General features: G+C 36.1%; 2 protein-coding genes across 2 annotated transcripts; both read left to right on the top strand.

Moving 5' to 3' along the window:
* Positions 1-15: 15 nt before the first annotated feature.
* On the top strand, positions 16-4769 carry dnajb4 (DnaJ heat shock protein family (Hsp40) member B4). Its single transcript, XM_073848769.1, has 3 exons — positions 16-468; positions 923-1500; positions 3744-4769. The coding sequence occupies exons 1-3, from the start codon at positions 258-260 to the stop codon at positions 3975-3977; spliced, it is 1023 nt and encodes a 340-aa protein (XP_073704870.1). The 5' UTR covers positions 16-257; the 3' UTR covers positions 3978-4769.
* Positions 4770-5282: 513 nt separating this feature from the next.
* Positions 5283-22052, top strand: gipc2 (GIPC PDZ domain containing family, member 2). The gene is made up of 5 exons (XM_073849519.1): positions 5283-5793; positions 19019-19204; positions 19676-19856; positions 21462-21580; positions 21902-22052. The coding sequence occupies exons 1-5, from the start codon at positions 5527-5529 to the stop codon at positions 22013-22015; spliced, it is 867 nt and encodes a 288-aa protein (XP_073705620.1). The 5' UTR covers positions 5283-5526; the 3' UTR covers positions 22016-22052.
* The last annotated feature ends 1394 nt before the right edge of the window (positions 22053-23446 follow it).

Here is a 23446-nt window from a genome sequence, read left to right as displayed (position 1 = left end):
CACACTGTGATTCCAGAGAGCTGCACTGGTACAGGGGAGGGAGCAATGGCTATTTAAAGAGGGTAAAATAACACAAGATCTTTAGTGCTGAGTAACCGCCTCCAAACAGACACAACGGGATCAACTGATCTTCTGTATCACGGTTTAAAGAGGCAGGATTTGACACTGTAACCACGACAGTGCTTTTATTCACTGCCCTTTTCAATAGACTGACGAATCCTCGGGAAGCGGCGCCAACCGGGACAGCATAGGAGAAAATGGGCAAAGATTATTACAAAATATTGGGAATCGCTAAAGGAGCATCAGACGACGACATCAAAAAGGCGTACAGAAAACAGGCGCTGAAATGGCATCCTGACAAAAACAAGACACCTAATGCGGAGGAGAAATTTAAGGAGGTCGCGGAGGCTTATGAAGTTCTTAGTGATCCAAAGAAACGAGAAATATATGACCAGTACGGAGAAGAAGGTAGGCTTGCTTTATATCTGTAACATCCGTAACAACAGCAAAAAGGGCTTAATATGAATGCTTAATCCTTCTGTTTGATAATCTCTTAAATATCTGGGATGTAAATGTTACAGTAATGAGAACGAAATCTCAGGATATTTACCCTACAGTGTGCTATAAAGTTGATCAAATGGAGTCATGGTTTTATTGTCCTTTAAGTGTTCAACCAACACATTTTCAAAATCAAAAAGCTCTGAATATGTATTTAAGCGTCGAAAATGGATGTGACAGCTGTTGTGATTACAAATATGTGATCTGACGTGCGTATGATTCATGTGTGTTTATTTATTAGGAGTACCGCAGTGGGATGCATAGTAATTCAAGCCTTTAATATAATGGGCCCATGTGGCCTAAATGTGCCTCAGTTTTTCCCCAGACATAAAACGTGTTTTCTGTACAAATCTGTGCATTTTAGGCCTTAAAGGAGGTGGAGGAGCGTCCGACGGGCCAGGAGGCAACTTCACCTACACCTTCCATGGAGATCCTCACGCGACGTTTGCCACGTTTTTCGGCGGAGCCAATCCTTTCGAGATCTTTTTTGGCAGGAAAGTCAATGGACGAGATGACGATGACATGGAGGTGGACGGAAATGACCCATTTGGTTCTTTTACGAGTTTTAACATAAATGGATTTCCACGCGAACGGCATGTTGGTCCGGGTGGCCCGCCGCGGAGAAAACAGGACCCCGCGATCCACCACGAGCTCCGGGTGTCTCTAGAGGAGGTCTTTCATGGATGCACCAAGCGCATGAAAATCTCACGCAAGCGCTTGAATCCAGACGGTCGGACTTTGAGAACCGAGGACAAAATCCTCACTATTGAGATCAAGCGTGGGTGGAAAGAGGGAACCAAAATCACATTTCCCCGCGAGGGTGACGAATCTCCTAATACTATTCCTGCTGATATCGTGTTTGTCATTAAAGACAAGCCTCACGGCCACTTTCGACGAGAGGGGTCTGATATCGTGTACCCAGTCCGGGTCAGTTTGCGCCAGGTAAGAGGAGCCACTTGCAAATTAATTTGCCCATCCATCCATCCATCCATCCATCCATCCATCCATCTATCTGACTGTGAAAGTATCTATCTATATCTATATATATCTGTCTGTCTGTCTATCATCTTTTGACTGTAAAAGCATCTATCTATCTATCTATCTATCTATCTATCTATCTATCTATCTATCTATCTATCTATCTATCTATCTATCTATCTATCTATCTATCTATCATCTGACTGTAAAATTATCTCTATCTATCTATCTATCTATCTATCTATCTATCTATCTATCTATCTATCTATCTATCTATCTATCTATCTATCATCTGACTGTAAAAGTATCTCTATCTATCTATCTATCTATCTATCTATCTATCTATCTATCTATCTATCTATCTATCTATCTATCTATCTATCTATCTATCTATCTATCTATCATCTGACTGTAAAAGTATCTCTATCTATCTATCTATCTATCTATCTATCTATCTATCTATCTATCTATCTATCTATCTATCTATCTATCTAGCGTCCATCTGACGGATCTGTCTGTCTGTCTATCTATCATTCATCTGACTGTATAATCTCTATCTATCTGTCTGTCTGTCTATCATCTTCTGACTGTAAAAGTATCTATTTCTATCTATCTATCTATCTATCTATCTATCTATCTATCTATCTATCTATCTATCTATCTATCTATCTATCTATCTATATCTGTCTGTCTGTCTGTCTGTCTATTTATCATCCATCTGACTGTAAAAGTATCTATCTATCTATCTATCTATCTATCTATCTATCTATCTATCTATCTATCTATCTATCTATCTATCTATCTATCTATCTATCTATCTGTCTGTCAGTCAGTCAGTCAGTCAGTCAGTCAGTCAGTCAGTCAGTCTGTCTGTCTATCATTCATCTGACTGTATAATCTCTATCTATCTGTCTGGTGTGTTGTCTTGCTGAATACAATATAGATTTTCACATAAATTAGATGGTAATTCATATTTTTACTTCCAAAAAGTATATTTTTACAGTATTTTACAGTAAAAATACATGCAATATAAATTTCAACCATATATGGTAAATTAAGCTGTTAAGATGTCCATCCATTAATCCGACTTTAAAAATTTTGTCTTGTTGAACATAATGCATATTTTTTACATAAATTATATGGTAATTCATAATCTTTACTTCTAAAAATATATTTTATACAGTATTTTACAGTAAAATTAGGCCTACATGTATTAAATATGCCCCTTATTAATCCAAATCCAAGCTAATTTTTCACCAATTACAGTAGGTTAAATTACAGTATGTAATAATTACAGTTCAACATGTTAAATTACCAATTGACATGTTTTTACTGTAGCTTTTTGTTTTAATTAAAATTATAAACACTTTAACAGTCAATCTGTGCAGGTTTGTATGAGGCAAGGTTTTGTAAATTTGCCTAGCCAAAAATGTTCAATTCTTTGTGTGAAATCTCGTCTCTTACATAATACAGTTTGGCCAGGAAGGAATGAGCTCGATCGGCTGTTGTGAGATGCCAGAAAAGGAGCTCGCCCACCTAAACTGTTATACAGGGCCATCAAGATGCACATACATGGCAGAATCATTGAAAGACAGTACTGTGTCTGTAAATGTCATGACACGGAGTAGCCGTCAAACCACTAAAATATGCTTTTAGGCTGATGGATGGGATGTAGGCGACAAAGGGAAAGAGTTTGACATATTTTTGCACACAATATCTGCAGTATAATGATTTGAAATGATGGTAGATATTTGCACAAGTTAGTCATAATGTAAAAGGTTCTTGCTGTTCCCAGCTTCCTGATGCTTGTCATTTTAAGACAGTGTAAAGAACACATTGTGAATCAAAATGTATGAAAAATTTAATTAAATGAATGCGTATCTAAAAGCAAAGTAAACGGCTCACAGGCAAACATAAAATCTTCCAAGCTTTTTTTTTTTTTTATAAATGGATGACAGTGTAAAATTAAACTACTTATATTATGCTGTTTTGAACAGTTAAACAATACTAACAAGACTGCTTTTTTTTGTATTCTTTGTCTTATTAGTAGTAGAACTAACAAAATATTAATATAATAAAATAATATATAATAATATATAAAAGTTAAAGTGAAGAGAGAATATTTCGGTAACATAATATCATTATCAATATTATTGTGAAGTATTTCTTATCGTACTAACAATTGTTTTTTATTTCTTTGCTCGTAGTCATTGTGTGGCTGCTCCGTCACCGTGTCGACGATAGACGGTAAAACGTGCAATATGAAGATAACCGATGTTATCAAACCCGGCATGAGAAAGGTCATTGCTGGACAAGGACTGCCCTTCCCAAAAAACCCAGAACAAAGAGGGGACCTCATTGTGGAGTTTGATGTGCACTTTCCTGAAACTCTGCCATCTAATGCCAAGGATGTCCTGAAAAGACACTTACCAGTCTCATAAAGTGAGCTTGGACAGACTTTAATGACATTTCTATATGAACAATTGAGTCCCCTTCATATGTGGACTAAAATGACAAATCAAATTTTGAGAATGTGCAATTTCTATTTTTTATCTAAATGTTTGTTAAATATATATGTATATGTTATATATCTAATACATATATATATATGAATTATGTTGCATGCTTGTGTATGTCAGTGACAGTGCCAACTCAAAGTGCAATCTGTGTCTGAATATTTTTTTCTCGCAAAGTTACTGTTATTTTTATGCTTCGTTTGAATTGTGCAGTATGAAAACTTTCATTGAAATCAGTGTTTTACAGGCTAAATTATACAGATCTATTTGTTTGCCTTTTCCAAGTAGATTCAATCTGTACTGACAGATCATGTACTGTTCTTCTTTCTAAATGCACAATATGATATAATTTTAGTAAACGATGGCCTGGAGTGAACTGTTCGATGGTGCCATGGATACTTGCCTTCATTTGTGATACTAAAGCAGTTAGACAGACTCAGCTAATGCCTTTTCAGATCTGATTTGTCAGATCCTTGTAAATGTGAGCAATGGGCTCACATAATGTAACTGTCTTTGACAGAGACCAAAAATTTGGTTACTTGTGCTGTGGGTTCATAGCATACCATGTTTATTCATGGAAAGTTAAAAGAGTGTTTGCATAATTATTTTGTTTAGCATTTTCACACTATTGACTACTTCTAGTGTTTGTGTTGAAAGTTTATGGATAAATCTTCATGACAGAATTAATAAAACTTGTAGGAGGTACAGAATCCTCAACTGCTGTACACGTGATTCATTCAAATATCCGCCAGAGGACGCCACATGTTCAAAATCAGACGAATGAGGGAAATAAGGTCCAAAATAGTCAAAGTACCTTTGCTACTTAAAATTAGTCATCGTATCAGAATGACGGCTGTGATTTCTAAAAGCAGAAACGAGATATGAAATCTCACTCAAATAATGATGGCAAACAAGACTGTAACGATTAAGAATGAATGGCAGGAAGATGTCAAAAATTATTTAAACTTTACTGGACGAAATAGACTATAACAAATTCAAAATGAGTACTGGTTATCTATTTTCTAGCCTAAACTCCCATAACTTACGTAATCCCTACTTTTGAAAGGAAAGTAGGCTATCTTTAGTACGATTTATGATATAATAACCATTATTGGTAGGCGTATGTTTATCCTCATCTGCTTTCGTGTTTAAAAAAAAAATTTAATTGACACCTGAGCCAGGTAAATGAGTTTCAGGATGACGTCACGACGTCCTGTTGCGCGCGTGCGTTCGGCCATAGAGTTGTTCATTGTCTGCGACTCAACGGCAAGAGAGTTTACAGTAGACAGAGCCTCATAACGTCTATTTCTAATCTGCAACCCGTTGAATACTACCGTTTTTAGCCCTTGGGTCGTTTTCGAAGAGTGGGAAGAAAAAGGACACATTCAACAGGTTGATTTCCGTCCTTCAATGCATTAGCCGTCCGGTTCCCGTGTACTTCAGTTCCCCTTACGGATTTACAGGAGGAGCGAACATGCCTTTGGGACTCAGGAAAAAGAAAAACAAGTCGAGGGAAAGCTCGAACTTAGTGGAAAACGAGGAGGTCAGCGGACACGCAGGTGTCGGGAAGTCCGCGGTGAACGGTGGCGGACTGCCTGCTCCACCTGCCAGCTTGCGACCGAAACTGGTGTTTCACACGCAGCTCGCACACGGGAGTCCCACGGGCAGGATCGAGGGCTTCACGAACGTCAAAGAGCTGTACAGCAAAATAGCAGAAGCGTTTAATTTAAGTCCGGATGAGGTAAATGTCAACTGTTAAATATATTTTTAAAATCTCAGTGGGAACTTGAATCAGTAGGCAGTGAGAAATAAATTACACAAACGAAGTTGCAAATCAAAAACCTCCCCGTGAACTACACTGCCTGGTGTTTGCATAAGGTGCGTCTTTCTTGGTACAGAGAACGGAAAATCGTGGGAAGTCGTTGGCATTTTTGTCTAATGATAACCAGCTTTGCTTTTCAGAAATGAGTTCTGGTTGTATTCTGAAAGTACTCTCTGTGAAATAATGAAAATGGTATTTGGGTCAGTGGCAATTGGGTTATTTGATATGATGAAAAAAGGAAAATATTTAAAAAATCTAGTCCAAAAGGCATGTACCAAGTGCCTAGAAATATAAATTTTGTATCCATATTGCCAGGACTAAATGACCTTGACAGTCATGAGGGTCTAAAGGGGTCCTCTCTGTTTTGTGATGTTCTTGATAGATGTTACACCACACTTAAAAATTATATTTTAAAACTAAATTAAAAAATTGTGTTTTATTATCCTTTTAAAAAGGAAAAAAAAAAAAAAAAAAAAAAAAAAATATATATATATATATATATATATATATATATATATATATATATATATATTTTTTCTTTTTTAGAATTTGCTTCTTAAGAATTTGGTTGTTTTGTTATTGAAGCAATGTAATTGTTTTGTATAAAAGCTGATGTTAGTATTATTTGCATTACTTAATATAGTTTTGAATAACTTTCTAATAGATCATACAAAAAAGATACATGGTATAACACCGACCCATATATGTGATTTTAAAAGCACCACATAATCACTTTTAGCTTATAATTGTTGTGATAAAAATCTTCAAGGTGAAATACCAACACTCTTATTGCAATTCATAGCTGTTTCACATTCGTGGCTAAATTATATTTTAATAATCACATTTTGTTTTTGTACAAATCCCATCATAAATATTCATATAAAAAACACCAGCCAGCAAAATAGTTACCTAATAGTTATCTTCTCAGGTTGGGTTGGAAATGTTTGTAATTTGTTTCTCACTGGATGATTTTTTTTTTCTTTTTTCTTTTCCAAGGATGTATCCAGGTTCTTAAATTTAATATAGAGGGTTTGCACTTATGTCACAGTTTGGTCAGTTAACCGGATACGTGGCCATATTGGAGATACTCGGACATAAACAACAGCATAGATTGCACGTTAATGTACTACTGAAGACTGCTAATTTATGCTGTCTAAACCATGGAAAAAACATGTAGAAGCTGCTAAATCATTTAGAGCAGGACATGAAGATATGTATGAGCAGTATAAAGATATAAACCTAATATTTCACCTACCTGACCAGAAATGATTCCCAAAAACACAAATGTTATCAAGATTCTTGCCCTGGAAATCCTGGTTCAGTTTGGCCAACCACAAAAGCCTTTTGTTCCTCAGAAAGTTTTTTGCACTCTTATTCTTGATTTGTTATAACTTTTGGCAGACTATTGTACTTCAAATGTTTTTCCCCGGTCCGACCGATTATTGCAGCCCAAAACATGACAATAATTGACCATTTTCAGCAGCAATAATTAGCTAAATTGGCTAGTTCCATTCAGTTCAATGACGTGATATTATCTGTGTTCATTGCCACCAATGTCCAACTGATGGCGCGTTAAGAAAACACACTATTTGGAACTTAGAAAGTTCTTAAATTTTGAATTTGGTTATTGAAGATTAAAAATAGTTGTTGACATAGTGTTACAGACTTTTGAATTCACTGTATTTGATTATGAGTGCTTTAAAACAGTGCATAGATACTCAATAGAGAACTAAAAGATGATGTATACGAAAAGATTCTCCTAAGGCAACAAGTGTTAAAAAAACAGTTGGCTGTAATTGAACCGTGTCATTTTGTGTCAGTATTGTCTGGCCTCTCATATATCAGTTGGTCCTCCTTTGAGAAAGTGTCCTAGAATAGTTGCTCTTTACTAAAAACACTTAAGGGGGTTCATCCCAAGAACCAGTCAGACTAGTAACCAGACTGTTTGGACAAATCTATCGGGTGTGTGGTGTTTAAATGTCAGCTAACAGATGGGTTTGATAATATTCTGAAAATAAATCACTTGAAGGGCTTGTGAGAAATGTACCATTAATTCTTTGCATGTTCAAATAGTGGGTTCGCTGATGATGGTATAGGAGCACGGCAGGTCCTCAAAGGAAGTCCCTCACATCCTGTTGTAGTGGGCACAACCCTAACGCATAACGATAAATCGCTCCAGCCTCCCCGGGGATGGAGGGAGTGTGGAATAGTACATACTGTGAAGTATTTCATTACTCTTTTGCATGTGTTGTCTATTGATTCTTAGCTCTGTTTTCACCAGGATATTTGGATGTTTTTTAACCAATGAAGTGGCTTGTGTATTTGGGTATTGAGCAAGTCATTTAAACCTTCACCATGTCGACTTAATGTCGAGAAAATAAGTATAGCCGGTTAAAAGGGCAGTGTCTCCCCTCTGTTAACATGCTAACGTGTGTACAACATTCATTACCTTCTTATGCAAAATTAATGTGACAAAGAGACTCCTTTTGTCAAGTGACTAGCAGACTGAAGCCAGACTTCTCAGCTGTCATGGTTGGTGGTTAGGTTGGTTCAACACAAGTAAAAAGACATTCATCTGTAATTTCACAGGACTTTCCTGGTCAAAGTCTGTTTATTACCATGAGAGTTGCACATGCTAGACTGCGTGACTTCACTGAAGTGTCTTTCCATGGAGCTAACATGTCATTTGTTTAGCATTTGCATGCAGGTGCTGCTGTCTGGACATTGTGATGTCTGCTCAACAGTCGCTTTTGCTTTCTATGTTTTGTAGGATATATTGTTTAGGACTGTTTGGTTGATTGTTGTCCTCAATTGTCTTTGAACTAGCAGGTCTAACTAGACTAGACTGAACATTTGCTTCAGGCCTTCAAACTGCTTCATATTTTAACTGGTTTTTACTTTATTTTCTCACCCGTTTGTGTTCTAGTAGTGTAATCCACATTGATCTTCTCTTTGAAATCCTTATTAAAACCACAAATGAACTAGAAATGTTCTTCTATTTGAGTGGAAAATGTGGCATTGCTAATGGAGTTATAATAGGTGCTAGACAAGTTGTGACCCATGCATTTTCCATCAAGAGCAGTGGTGAAAGTCGTTTGTGTTATTTTCAAATTCAAATGGGTTCTCATTGAATAGACCTGTGCTCATAAAAAGCTGCACAGACACAGCTGTGGCAGGTACACACTGTGTATCTCTGTGTGGCATCAGCATACACTTCCATGTAAACTGTAGTTGTATCAATGGCCTCCAGTGAAGATATGTACAATCTAGATTCCTGTAATGCTTCATAGACGGTATCATCCATTGTAGATACGAGACCAGTTCTCTGTAGCCATTTGAAATCTGACTAAACACTTAGTTCCAGTTGTGTCAGTACTGAATTATTAAGTGACGACAAGGTATGCAATTCCATATTGTTGTGTTTAGTAAGACGAATTTTGTAAAGCCCAGTAGGAACATCAACAGTAGTAAAGCATTTTTTACATTTTGAGTATAAAACTAAGCCTACTTTAAGTCTTGTGGCAATTAAAGTATCTAATACAGCCTACTATTTTAATAATTTTTTAATGTCTTTTTATTCTGGGAAAATTGACCAAAAATATTTCATGACTCATCCTGCACTACACACACACAATTTTTGTCTAGTCATATCTTTCCCACCCACCAACACCACCAGCTGCCTACTAGCATTATGATTCATGATGAAGATGAAACTAAAGCATATTGGCCATTAGCAAACAAATTAAAAATACAAAATAAAATCAGAATTCCTGTTTTCAATGCAGACTTCCTTTTTCAGTATGTCAGCAATGGGAAAAGCTATTCCATTGGGTTTTTAAGAATGTGTATACCATATTTCTAATTTCTCATTTGAACAGTATGCATCATAGGAGTATTTGCTGCACTTTTTTGCATTACTGTTTCACATTATTGTGTCATCCTCACTTGTTATTAAGTATTTTTATTTTAAGAAATTTGTACTGCATATATTTCAAAGCATATTATAATATTTTGCTTATTGCTCCACTTTATTTCATAAAAACATTATTTCATTGATTTAGTCACAGTCTTCTCCTGTAGCAGTTTCATATAAAACTAGTATGTTTGCTTAGTGTTCTTCTCAAAATATTTACACTTTTTTTATGACATCACAAATTTACACACATAGTCCTGTCAAACGATTAATCACGATTAATCGCATCCAAAATACATTTTTGTTAACGTAATATATGTGTATACTGTGTATATAAAAAACACGCGTGCGTGCATGCATGCATATATTTAAGGAAAAAGTTTCTTTATATATTAAATATATTTATATACAATATTAATTAAATGAATATAAATATATACATGTAAATACAAAATATATACTGTATGTATATTTATTTATATATACATAAATATACACCGTATGCACACACATATCATGTAAACAGAAAACTTTATTTTGGATGTGATTGATCGTGAATAATCGTTTGACGGCACTAGTCATTTTTCTTAATTTTTAGATACTAAATGGTGTATTTTATTTCCACTTGTTTGCACACTTGAATTATCAGTAATTATTAGTAGCAGACACTGTTATTTTAGTATATTGAAGAATGATTTATATAATAAATCAAGTAATTATTTACTTTACTCAAGTACTTGATTTGTGTACACCACTAAGAAATACAGATTACAGTAATGACGGGATTCCCGCGTGTCCTTAAATTTAATTGTAACAAATTTAAGGCCATAAAAAGTCTTAAATGGCACAAGGAAGACTTATGATTTCAAGAGGTTTTAAATTTGGGGACAGAAAGCTAAAGTTTTTGATATGGTTTAATGTGACGATTAAACTTCAAAGGGAGACCGCTATTTTTCTGCCGTTCCAAAAGCGTCACCTGCTGGCAGAGAATAATTTTGCATTTTCAATCAGTCCATCTGCTGTTTTTGTTCAGACCTCTGCAAAAATTGACCTATATTTTTACGTAAACAACTGAACTGGTGGATTGACAAGAAGCTAATGCATTATAAAAATCTAAACAATTAAGACAGCAAAATATATTTCTATATTATTTTATTAATATAATAATTGTTTAAATTATTATAACTGATAACTTTTTACTCATCCATTTTCTTAAAAATGGTTTAAAGGCCATTCACATGAAATGTGAAGTTTTTCATTTTATTAAACTTTTTTCTGTGTGCGTGAAAACCAATCTGAACTGTAAATAATGCTTTTTACAGTCATTTTACAGATTAGTATGTTGCCCTACCCTGCTTATATGGTATTAATTGTATTTGTGCAGGTCTTAAAAGGTCTTAACCAGTCTTAAATCTGATCTTAACAATTCTGTAGATGCCCTAAATGAGAATTTGAAGAAAAAAAATCCCAAATGCATAAACTCTTTGAGGATATATTGACTTTTATTTTCACAGCATTATATTGACTTTTATAGCATACAAAGTGCTGAATCATAAATCATTCAACTTCTGCCATTTCATCTCACGCTTTCATTTAGAAGTTACCTGCTTGTCATATTGTGTTGCAATACTTGTCATCCAGATTGAAAGCAGAGGCTGATCCTACTCGGGGTCATTATATGGAATATAATTAATTTATCAGTGTTGTAACGTGTCCTTCAAGTATGTACTTGCTGTTGTCAGCTGAATGGTATGTGTTCAAACACAGCACAATTTCAGTCACGCCTCTATTGAAACCCGTTTAGATGGTTAAGTTGTAACTTCAGACGTCAGTCTGTGTATTTTGAATAAACACGTTTTATCATATAGATGTTAGATGGGATATTTACCTTTACTTTATAGAAAATAGTCATTTAGGTTTGGAATTAGAGTGAGTAAATCACAGAAATACATTTTTTTTTTAACTTTCTCTTTAGCATGTGTCATATTTACAAGTCTTAAAAACAAAGGTGACCCAATTGAGAGTTTCAGCATGATCAACACTCTTCATTCACAGGGTGTAAACAGTGAAGTTTCGAAAGCTGGTAGTTTTGAAAGCTTCCTTTACCTCAGCAATGTTAATGGTTACCTATGGAAAAATGTTGATGAGTCTTATTTTGCTGTCGTGAATGGATTTACACAGTAATCTTTAAGCTAGCTGGTTAGTCAGTCGTTGTAATGAATGATTTGATGATTTTCTTCACTTCATCAACAAACATGTCTGTTTGGTGTTAAACCTGTCTGCTTCAGCATTTTGACCTGTTAAACTGTGTTAATCTTTCAAAGCCTTGACCTGCAGTATACATCACGTTTGTTCTTTTTCTGGACTGATAATAATGCTGGCTTAATCTTTAGGCTCAGCTCTTACATTCATTCATTGTAATTAGAGCAGATTGCCCTGCAAGACCCGAAAATAGCACCTGGTTGCCAAAGAAATGAGCCTCTCGATCTTTTATCCAACCGAAAATGGAGATTTGTCCCACAATCCACTTTATTTCTTCTGAAGTGTTGTAGTAGATTACTACAATCCTGTATATTGGCTGAGAAAATTGTTTTGATAAGCTCATTTGACTTCCTGCTCATCAAAGAATGTGATTCTGTAAAGGTCGGCCTGTTGCAATCCTGTCTGTGGGTGTGCCTCGTATAGAAGGTGAAACATTTGCCAGTTGAAGGAGGTTTTTTTTCTCTGTGATGTGGGCGGGTACGTCACGGCGTAGCTGCCGAGGACGTCCTGTGTCTCTAAAAACACGCGATGTGTAAGAGGAAGCATGATGTCAGTTGCAGCCTTGGTAACACAGTGTAGGTGTCTATGAATCCGCCCACAGATATGGCAAAGATCCGCCTGCCAGCCTGCCAGGGCGAAGCAAAGCTGGCCGTCTAGTAGCCAACAGGCCTCTCCTTCCCCCCCTTCTGTCTCTACGAAAGCTCCCTCTTAATCCCGGCCCTTTTGATAGGCTCTGGTAACCAGGGCAACAGTCTTGTATGCATGTCAGCTGATGTGTGTCCAAAGTGCCCGCAGTGCACAAAAGGGGGAGAAAACAAGTCGTCTTTGTTGGACTGGCAGCACCACCAAAGGTCGTTATAAAGAGCTGATATGGACTGATCTTTTCTCTTACGTCTCTTGTCAAATTGCGTCCAAAGGTTGTCCTAACCTAGAAAATTTGCTTGGTTGTACATGTTTACAATCAAGTTATCATGAAACAAATGTAATGCCCCAGTCTTTCTTGACTAGTTATATAATGCTACTGTGCAGAAGTTTAGTTTTCATCAAGTGTTGATTGGCCCCGACGACTCAGCCGTGAACCTTAAATCTGGTGTCTCAGGTTGCCAGGTCTCATGTTTCCTCACTGCTGCCAGAAAGTCACACTCAAAGACATGATGCCAGATTTCTAGATGACTGACACCAGGGTGACTCCATCTGTCTGTGTGGATATCTGCATTTGGAGGTCAACAAAACACTGTTATTGGATTGGCAGCATCGTGGGACGGCCTATGATGCAGTGCAAATAGCCCTGTGTAGACTGATGTCTCACATTCATAGCATAGCAAGTAGTTGCTTTTTTGTATTAGTATTATATTGTGTATGCTAGTGTCGTTTTTATATTTTTAGTAAAACAACAACACTGAATGGAAACTAGCTTTGGTAGCATTTGTGACTTTATCTGTTTGAAAAGACTTTTGTTGTAGCGTGATTCATTCATTTATTTATTTCATAATAGATTTCTGCCAAATTCTGCATTGATTGTGTTGGAAATTCTGTGAAATGGATTTAAATGTTGTGACGTGTTGAAGTGATGATAATTGGCTGCTGGTTGGCAACAATGTTCTTGGTTTGACTCAGAGTAATAACAATTTAATCATAATCATTTAGTAACAATAATATATATGTATTCAAGTAATGGAATTTACTGTATAATTTACCCGGAATGTCACAGAATAAACAATATGCAAAAGCAATATGAACTATAGTGTCTGTGAATATTATGCCCCAAAAATACTAGGCAATCATTAGAATTAGGCAATCATATAGCGATTTCAACGACCGGCATGGAATTGGACTAGAGCAGGGGTCACCACACTCGGTCCTGGAGGGCCGGTGTCCCTACAGAGTTTAGCTCCAACCCTAATCAAACACACCTGAACCAGCTAATCAAGGTCTTAATAGGTATACTTGAAACTTCCAGGCAGCTGTGTTGAGGCAAGTTGGAGCTAAACTCTGCAGGACACCGGCCCTCCAGGATCAAGTTTGGTGACCCTTGGACTAGAGGATGCTGAATCCTTAAGTAAGAATCCCGTGAAAAACATGACTCACGATGAAAGAGCTGAAAGATGACAGAACGAAAAACAAGCTAAAACGGTATGCTTGCAATTGCGTTTTTACGTCACATTCACTTTTGTTCATAATGTCGGGTAGGTTTAGGTGTAGTGTAGCCTGGAAAAATCCAGACCCTAATCTATTAAGATTAAGGGTCTGGGATCGAGCAATGAAAACTGCCTAACTCGAGGGGCGGCACCAAGCATGCATTTGAAACTCTAACTGCACGCAACTGGATAACGCCACGACCAATCACAACAATACACGCTTAGCTACCAGCAGAGCTAAATGATGTTTCATTAACAAAGTTCGGGAGAAGCGCATCAGATGCTTAGCGTAAACATCACAAGTCAATCAGCGCCATAGGTTTAAATACAGCTGACTCACCTCAATTCACTCGATGGTTTATCAGTAAACCTCCACCACCCCATCTCATCACTCCGAGTTATCACTACTCCTATTGGGGGGTACTCTGGGTTCGGCCACTCCCGAGCTCGGAGCCCTTCACCGGACAGCACGCCAAACATGCACTACTATTCTCCGGCTAATTATATGTAAGCGTGAACTCGTGAACTGATAGATTAAACTCTTGCCGTGTCCAGTCGGCAAAACAGCAAAAACGTCCTTCTTGCAAAGGAACGATTCGAGTTTTCGGTTTTCTGTTCCTCTTTTATATGGAAAGCCAAGTCTAACTCGTTCATTGTAGCGGCCAAAGCCGTTTCAACAACTTGTTGTTCATCTGTAGCGACAGCGATCTTTCAAAGTTTACTATATGATTCGGACGTCGCAGTGCTGTCATCATCAGCTTAGCTCGCCTCTGGCCCGCCTACATCAGATACACCGATTTGATTGGTTCCCACAATTGCTTACGTATTGCAGTAACCTGCATCATTGCTCGATGCCAAAGTGTCTTGCAGAGACAATTCAAATTGTGCTCTCGCGAGACCTCTGGATTTCCAGGGTAGGTGTAGTGCAGATGGTACGTTATTTTAAAGCATGGAACAGTACAGTTATAGCGCCACTCAGCAGACATTTTAAGTCAGAACTCTGTTCTGGGGAAAAACAGTTCTGGCACTCTTGGTACTCACTGGTACGTTTTTGTCATGCGATTAGGTTGAAATAAAAGTTTGGTTTAACTTGAAGAAATTATGACAGCAATATATTTCTTCATGTAATGATAGTATTACAACTACTAATTATTATCACAACATTATTTTTAAGGAATATTTACCAGAATTTATTTACCATAAAAATGTAAATACACAACACTGTATTTCTGGGGGGGGAAAATCTTTATAAAATCAATTAATTAGACATGCTTTTGATTATTGAAATTCAATGAAACCACTGAAATGGAATTTAGAACACAGAAGAGAAAAAAACAAAACGCATTTCACAGGGCCTTAAAAATAAAATTAAAACAGTTAGTCTACCATTAGTCTAGAAAAATTTGAACAGAAAAAAAAACTGAAATTGGGAAAAAAGAACAAAATTTGGAGGAATAAAATAAATAAAACTGATTTCATAGGACCCACAGGATATTTTAAATTCATGTTGCTGTTGATTTTTTATTTTCTTCCTTTTTGTAAGATGTGTTGTTATACTCATTTGTGTTGTACACTGGAATAATGATTTGCATCTGGACAGTTAAAGGAAATAATTTAGGGAGCTGTAGAAGTTTTACAGTCCTAATAGATTTTTTTGCAATTCCTTATCATATTTTTCCTGAAAAAGATCATTTTGTTGTTTTGTTAGATATGGAGCACCTAAAGGGAAAAGCTCACCATAGCTCTCAACGTTTCTTTAGAGATGGGAAGAAAAAATTCCATTGCAATGCTTTTGCATGCAAAGTTTCACAAAGGAAAGCAGAAAAGTTTCTCTGGAGAATATAAAAGCTTTTCAAGAGAGCAAAAATGCTTTTGAGCAAATGCAAAGTTGGGTTACCCTTTATTTTGATAGTTTAGACCAGTGGTTCTCAATCCTGGTCCTGGGGGACCCCTGCTCTGCACATTTTGCATGTCTCCCTTATTTAACACACAAAAAATCCAGAAAAAAACGCATTTCAAAAAAGTTATACATTGATTTGCATTTTAATGAGTGAAATAAGTATTTGATCCCCTATCAATTGGCAAGATTTCTGGCTCCCAGTTGTCTTTTATACAGGTAACAAGCTGAGATTAGGAGCACTCTCTTGATGGGAGTTCTCCTAATCTCAGTTTGTTACCTGTATAAATGACACCTGTCCACAGAAGAAATCAATCAATCAGATCCCAAACTCTCCACCATGGCCAAGACCAAAGAGCTGTCCAAGGATGTCAGGGACAAGATTGTAGACCTACAAAAGGCTAAAATCGGCTACAAGACCATAGCCAAGCAGCTTGGTGAGAAGGTGACAACAGTTAAAGTAATTCATCAAATTAAAGTGTTAACAGATAGAGAATTAAGCAGACGAGTAATACTGTAGTGACATGTAGTTGCAAAGTTACTTAGTAGAATGTCTATTAAAATTAAGTGTAACCCAAGGCTTGTCTGGGCAACGCCAAAGTTATGCAGGTGAACACAAAAGCATTTAAATATAATTATCTCACATCTCATTTTTCCTTAGTGCTGAGTCACTAAAGGGACATCATGATGTTAAAAAGAAAGAGAGAGATGGGAGGAAAATGTTTCGATGCTTTTGTGTTTGTGCAAAACTTTTGCATTCCCTAAGAGACTTTGCATTTGCTCATGAAAATTTGTGCTGGAAATATGAGGTGGGAGGAAAACTATTTTAAGAGCGAACACAAAGCCTTGTTTAATACCTTCGGTGCAGATTCTTATTCCTGTTTTATTTTCTGAAAATGTTACAGTACATTCTGTGAAGTTATATGGGCATGACATTTTTTAAGCATTTGTTTTTTTAACCATTCAATAAACATCTGTACATGAGCCCTTACATATTACATCAGTCACAAGCCGTGAAGAGCATGAAATGCAGTTTCAGAGTTTTATATTCTATAAATGCAGTTATCTGCACCAAAAACGTTCTTCCTTTACCTAACAGTAGTATTGCTCTTGTGATCAATGGTCAGACATAAGCTGTTCAAAACACACCACTATGAGTACATATGATGACGACGCATGTTGAGAAAATAGCGAGCCGTTTTCGTAGATCCATGTGAACTAGGATCATTTTGAGAAAGTTGTTCTCAACTTGTCGGTATGCAAAACTTTCAAAAACGCAAAGAAAAACGTTTCTATTTTTAGTACGTTGTTGTCATGTAAACATACCCTTAAACTGGGAAGTTAGATTTGAGTTTCAGTATGGTTTGTTGAAGCCCTAAGACTGACAAGAGCAGATTCCAAATCTTCAATACTTATCTTGCTGGATCTGTCTGCTGCTTTTGACACAGTTAACCACCAGATTCTCCTGTCAACCCTATTGGCAAAGGGCATCCCAGGAACTGCACTCCAGTGGTTTGAGTCTTACCTCTCAGATAGGTCCTTCAAGGTATCTTGGAGAGGTGAGGTGTCCAAGTCGCAACTTCTAACTACTGGAGTGCCTCAGGGCTCTGTTCTTGGTCCACTTCTTTTCTCTGTCTACATGGCATCATAGGTTCAGTCAATCAAAAACATGGCTTTTCATATCAATGCTATGCTGATGACACTCAACTCTACCTCTCATTCCATCCTGATGATCCAACGATAGCTGCTTGCATCTTAGCCTGATAAACAAACAATTCTTGCTGGATGAAGGACCATCACCTTCAACTAAACCTTGCCAAGAGAGAACTGCTTGTGTTTCTATCAAACCCATCGCTTCATCAAAATTTTACCATCAACCGTTACTCCTTCAAAAGCAGCCAGAAACCTGGGAGTTGTGATTGATGATCAGCTGACTTTTTCAGACCACATTGCTAAAACTGCCCAGTCCTGCAGATTTGCTTTATTCAACATCAGGAAAACCAGGCCCTTTCTTTCAGAACATGCTTCACAACTCCTTGTTCAGTCTCTTGTTCTGTCCAGGCTGGACTATTGCAATGCTCTCTTGGCAGGTCTTCTAGCTAGTTCTATCAAACCTTTACAATTGATCCAGTATACGGCTACCAATAGCTGCTTACATAAAATTCAAGGCATTAATGTTTGCTTACACAACCACCACTGGCTCTGCACCCCTTTACCTAAATTCATTACTTCACTTTGCAAGTGAACGGCGCATTATTGTGCCATCCCAAAGAGGCAAAAAATCACTTTTACAGACTTTTACCTTAAATGTTCCCTCTTGGTGGAATGACCTGCCCAATTCAGTTTGAGCAGCTTAGCCATTTTCAAGAATCGGCTAAAAACATGTCTTCCGTCTTTATTTGACCCTCTAACTCTAGCACTCGCTATTCTATTTCTATTCTTAAAAAAAAAAAAAAAAAAAACTTCTCTTTTCTTTTTAGATCTTCTATCTTTTTATTTTTATACAATTAACAGCAAAAACGCTAGTTTGCTCTATTCTTTTTCTATTCTATCCATTTAAGCTAATCTGAGACTTGTCATAGCACTTAAATAGCATTGCTCTTTTGTTGATTTTGATTGCTTCCATTTTCCTCATTTGTAAGTCGTTTTGGATAAAAGTGTCTGCTAAATGACTTAATGTAATGAGTTTCGAAACTATATACATATTTTATTGTAAAGTAAACTCTTATATGTGCAAATATCAAGAACATTTTGCGTTTACTGACCCCTGTACGCATTTTCGAATTTAGCAACTGAACATTTTACATTACGGTGGAATCAGCTACTAAACTAAATTTAGTACATTTGCATAAATCCTCAATGTTCTCATTGTTCTCGGACTTGAAAATGCCATCTCACTATAGCTGAAACTCTCCTCTTGATGTGTTATGACAGATCCTATTTTGCACACTCAACACCCACAAAATTGATATGGAAAAGCTGCTGGGAGGGCAGATAGGACTGGAGGACTTCATCTTTGCTCACATAAAAGGGCTAAAAAAGGAGGTGGAGGTGTACAAAGCTGAGGAGGCACTTGGGCTCACCATCACAGACAATGGAGCTGGATTCGCCTTCATAAAGGTAGACTCATAATAATGCTTTCATTAGAACAGGGTGTTGTTTTGAAATGCCGCCCCTTTAGCAGTGTAATTTGTTTTCTAAGTGTAGTGCACGTAGCTTGTAGTACAAGCACTGCCCATGTACAGATAATGATTTGCATGTTTTAGGAAGTAAACAAATTTAGTGCTACATAAGAGGCTTTCTATAATAAGTAAAATATCCCTCCCCACAAATAAAAATATAATTTACTCTTTTGTCTGCTTTTGGCTACATTTGGCCAGGCTTTGATTGAGAGAAGTTAATAATTTAATATAGTAAGATCACATGTTGTACTACTCTGAATGCTGGATTTGTATCTTTAAAGCAGTTTTAAGCCCAGGTAATGATTAAAGTAAAAGTACACCCAAAATGCATTTGTTCAGTTGCTACTTTTAACGGTAACAAAAGTTATTATTAAATATGAAGCGTGTATGTGTTTTTTCCATTTGGCAGCGTATCAAAGAGGGCAGTGTGGTGGATGGGGTAAAGGTGATCTCTGTGGGAGATCATATCGAATGCATTAACGGAAAGAACATCGTCGGAATGCGGCACTATGAGGTGGCACGAATGCTGAAAGAGCTGCCCAAGGATCAGTCCTTCACTATCAAACTTGTGGAGCCCATGAAAGCCTTCGGTTTGTCATTCATGCTTGTTGAAGTGCTAATTTTTCTTCTTATGTCTTAATGTTCTTCGTTTTGAAATTTGTAGATTACCAGTCAAAAGTTTTTGAACAGTAAGATTTTTAATGTTTTTTTTTAAAGTCTCTTCTGCTCACCAAGCCTGCATTTATTTGTCAAAGTACAGCAAAAACGGTAAACATTTTGAAATATTTGTATTTATTTGAATATATTCCTGTGATTTCAAAGCTGAATTTTTTAGATCATTACTCTAGTCACATGATCCTTTAGAAATCATTCTAACATTTTGATTTGCTGCTCAAAAAGCATTTATTTTTACTATTATGAAGTTGAAAACAGCTGAGTAGAATTTTCAGTTTTCTTTGATGAATAGAAAGTTCAGAAGAACAGCATTTATCTGAAATAGAAATCTTTTGTAACATTATAAATGTCTTTATCATTACTTTTGGTCAATTTAAAGTAAAATAAAGTATTAATTTATTTCCCCCAAAATATACTGACTCCAAGGTTTTGAATGGTACAGTGTATAAATGCTTTTTATTTCAAATAAATTCTGATCTTTGGATATTTCTATTCCTCAAAGAATCCTGAAAAAAATTACTCAACTCTTTTAAATATAGAAAATAATAAATGTTTCTTGAACAGCAAATCAGCATATTAGAATGATTTCTGAAGGATCATGTGACACTGAAGACTGGAGTAATGATGCTGAAAATGTAGCTTTGATCACCGGAATAAATTCCATTTTAAAATATATTCAAATAGAAAACAGTTATTTTAAATAGTAAAAATATGTCAAAATTTCACTGTTTTTGCAATACTTTGGATCAAATAAATGCAGACTTGGTGAGCAGAAGAGACTAAATCATTAGAAGTCTTTTAACTGGTATTGTATGTAACTGATGTATAAAAAAAAAACAAAGATCTGGACAGTAGAGTGCAACAGTAGTTCTTGAAGTAAAAATGTCATTTATATTCTCAATACAGACATTTATTTTTAACAATAAAGTATACATTTTTTATGACACTGCTTGTGAGCTCTAAGGTTGATAAGTGACAGTATTTGCTTCTGAAGAAGCAAGAAGTCGATGATTTTAATTGCATTTTGAAGGAAAAATGTATAATTACTAAATTCCCAATGAAGGACTACACTACCCATAATCCTCAAGTGAGATCCACTAATCAGAGAAGTCACTGCAGTGGAAACAGCAACCGATAAGTTTGGAAAAGTTTGCAGTTTACATAATCGAGACTTAAACTACTTTTATGTTTTTTGAGGTTTCATGCTTAAAATTTCTTTACATAATTGGCCTTTCTTGATGAGTTAGTAATTGCTTTATAAAATACATTAAATACGCTGTCTTTTTTGGCACATATCCAAGTTTTAATGTGTTTGATATCTGAGCATTTTGTTAGATTCAAGACTTTTTATTGAATAGTTTTTTGAAACCCAAATGGAAAAATAAATGAATAAATACTAGATCAGTTATTGTTGCACTCTATTTCCATGCATCATGTGATCTATTGTGTTCATAAATGTAGATTTAATGTAAAATAAATAAATAAATTAAATATATAAATAATGTTCTTTCACTTGGCAGAGATGCTTGAACCAAGGTCAAGAGGAAGCGGAGGCAAAACCTCAGGAGATGGCAAGATAGGAACAGGCAGAGAAACCCTTAGATTGCGCTCCAAGGGTCCTGCAACAGTCGAGGAGATGGTAGCTGTGTTTTCTCAGTGTTGCAATTGACTTTATTCTACCTTTTTTCTCGCAATTCTGAGTTTATATCATACAATTCTGACATGTTTTTTTTGTAGTTCTCAGAGGAGAACTCAGAATTGTGAGATATAAACTTGGAATCCCAAGGGAAAAAGCGTTTTTTACGATATCTGTGGCAGAAAAAAGACTTTGAAATGCCTTTCATTCCATATTCTGTCGTGGAAACAATCTTCCATTTGTGATATTACCAACAAGGTCACTGATAGTATTAAGAGTCATTCACTTAAAGAGTATATCTAATGCTTTTCTTTTACTCCACAGCCCACAGAGTTCGAAGAGAAGGCAGTGAAGAAAGTGGATGACCTCCTTGAGAGTTACATGGGCATTCGAGACACTGAATTAGGTGAGATTTCTATAGTGTGTTTCACATCATGAAGTGTACATCACCATTTTCTTTAATAAGATCATGTAAGGAAGACATTTCAACAATAATTTTAGCTTTTGTACTTCTTAAAGTTGTTTTTGAGTATCATTTATATTGATATTGTTTGAAATTGTAGTGTCAGTGTTTCTTTTTATGCCTCTTATGTTCTGAAGCACTTACAGCTGAATATCTTGCATGAAAAGTACTATACGAATAAATGTTTATTTATTATTATGATTATTATAGTGAGTTTTAACAAAATATCCTACCATTCAAAAGTGTATTTCAAAAGTTGAAAGATGTCTCTTATGCTTACCAAGGCTACATTTATTTGATCAAAATGCAAAATGCAGTAAAAACATTAATATTGTGAAATGTTATGTAGTGCTTTGCAAAAGTATTCATACCCCTTCGTTTTTTTCACGTTTATGTTGCTGCCTTATGTTAAACTTTTTTCCCACATCAATCTGCACTCCATGAACCATAATGACAAAGCAAAAACTGAATTGTCACAACTTCATACATTTATTAAAAATAAAAAACCTAAAAAAATAAGTACACTGCATAACTCAGTACTTAGCTGAAGGACCTTTACAGCCTCAAGTCTTTTGGGATATGATGCAACACGATTTGCACATCAGCATTTGGAAATGATCTGCCATTCTTCACCTCACCTCTTCACCTGTCAAGTGCTGTCAGCTTGGATTTTCAGGTTTCTCCAGAAATGTTTGATGGGTTCAAGCCCAGGCTTTGTTGCAGTAATGTTTGTCCTTCTTTAAGTTTCTCCCATCTGCATATATGATCATGGAGACCAACCAGAGTGACCATCAGGTTCTTGGTCACTACTCTAGCCAAGGCCTTTCTCCATCAATTGCTCAGTTTGAGCTCTAGAAGAGTCGTGGTTGTTTCAAACTTCTTCCAATAAGGGTACTGGAGACTACATGCTTCTGTGAATGCAGCGTTTTTTTACCTCAGGGCTTTGTTTTTGCTCTGATATGCATTTTCAGCTCTTAGACCTTTTATTAAAATTTGCTTGCCTTTACAAATCATACCCATTCAATGGAAATTGCCAGAGGTTAACTTCACTCGAAATGTAGTAACATCTACAAGAAATGTGAAAGCTAGATTTCAACTTTCCTAGATAAGGGTATGAATACTTACGCAATGGAATCATTTAAGTGTTTAATTTTTAATAAATTTGCTTTGCCATTATGGTGTATGGAGTGTAGATTGATGTGGAAAACAATCATTTAAAGCAGTTTAACAACAAAATGTGTAAAAATTAAGGGGTATGAATACTTTCGCAAGGCACTGTATTATAATCTTGAATGAATGAAACTTAATTCAGATGGAAATCTTGTTAAAGGAGAACTCCGGTGTGATATTGACCTAAAGTGTATTGAATCATGATACCGAGTGTGAACGTACCTTGCATATTTCAT

Source organism: Garra rufa, chromosome 10, assembly GCF_049309525.1.
Source record: "Garra rufa chromosome 10, GarRuf1.0, whole genome shotgun sequence".
Lineage (NCBI taxonomy): Eukaryota > Metazoa > Chordata > Actinopteri > Cypriniformes > Cyprinidae > Garra > Garra rufa.
This window is presented reverse-complemented; position numbering and strand designations above follow the sequence as displayed.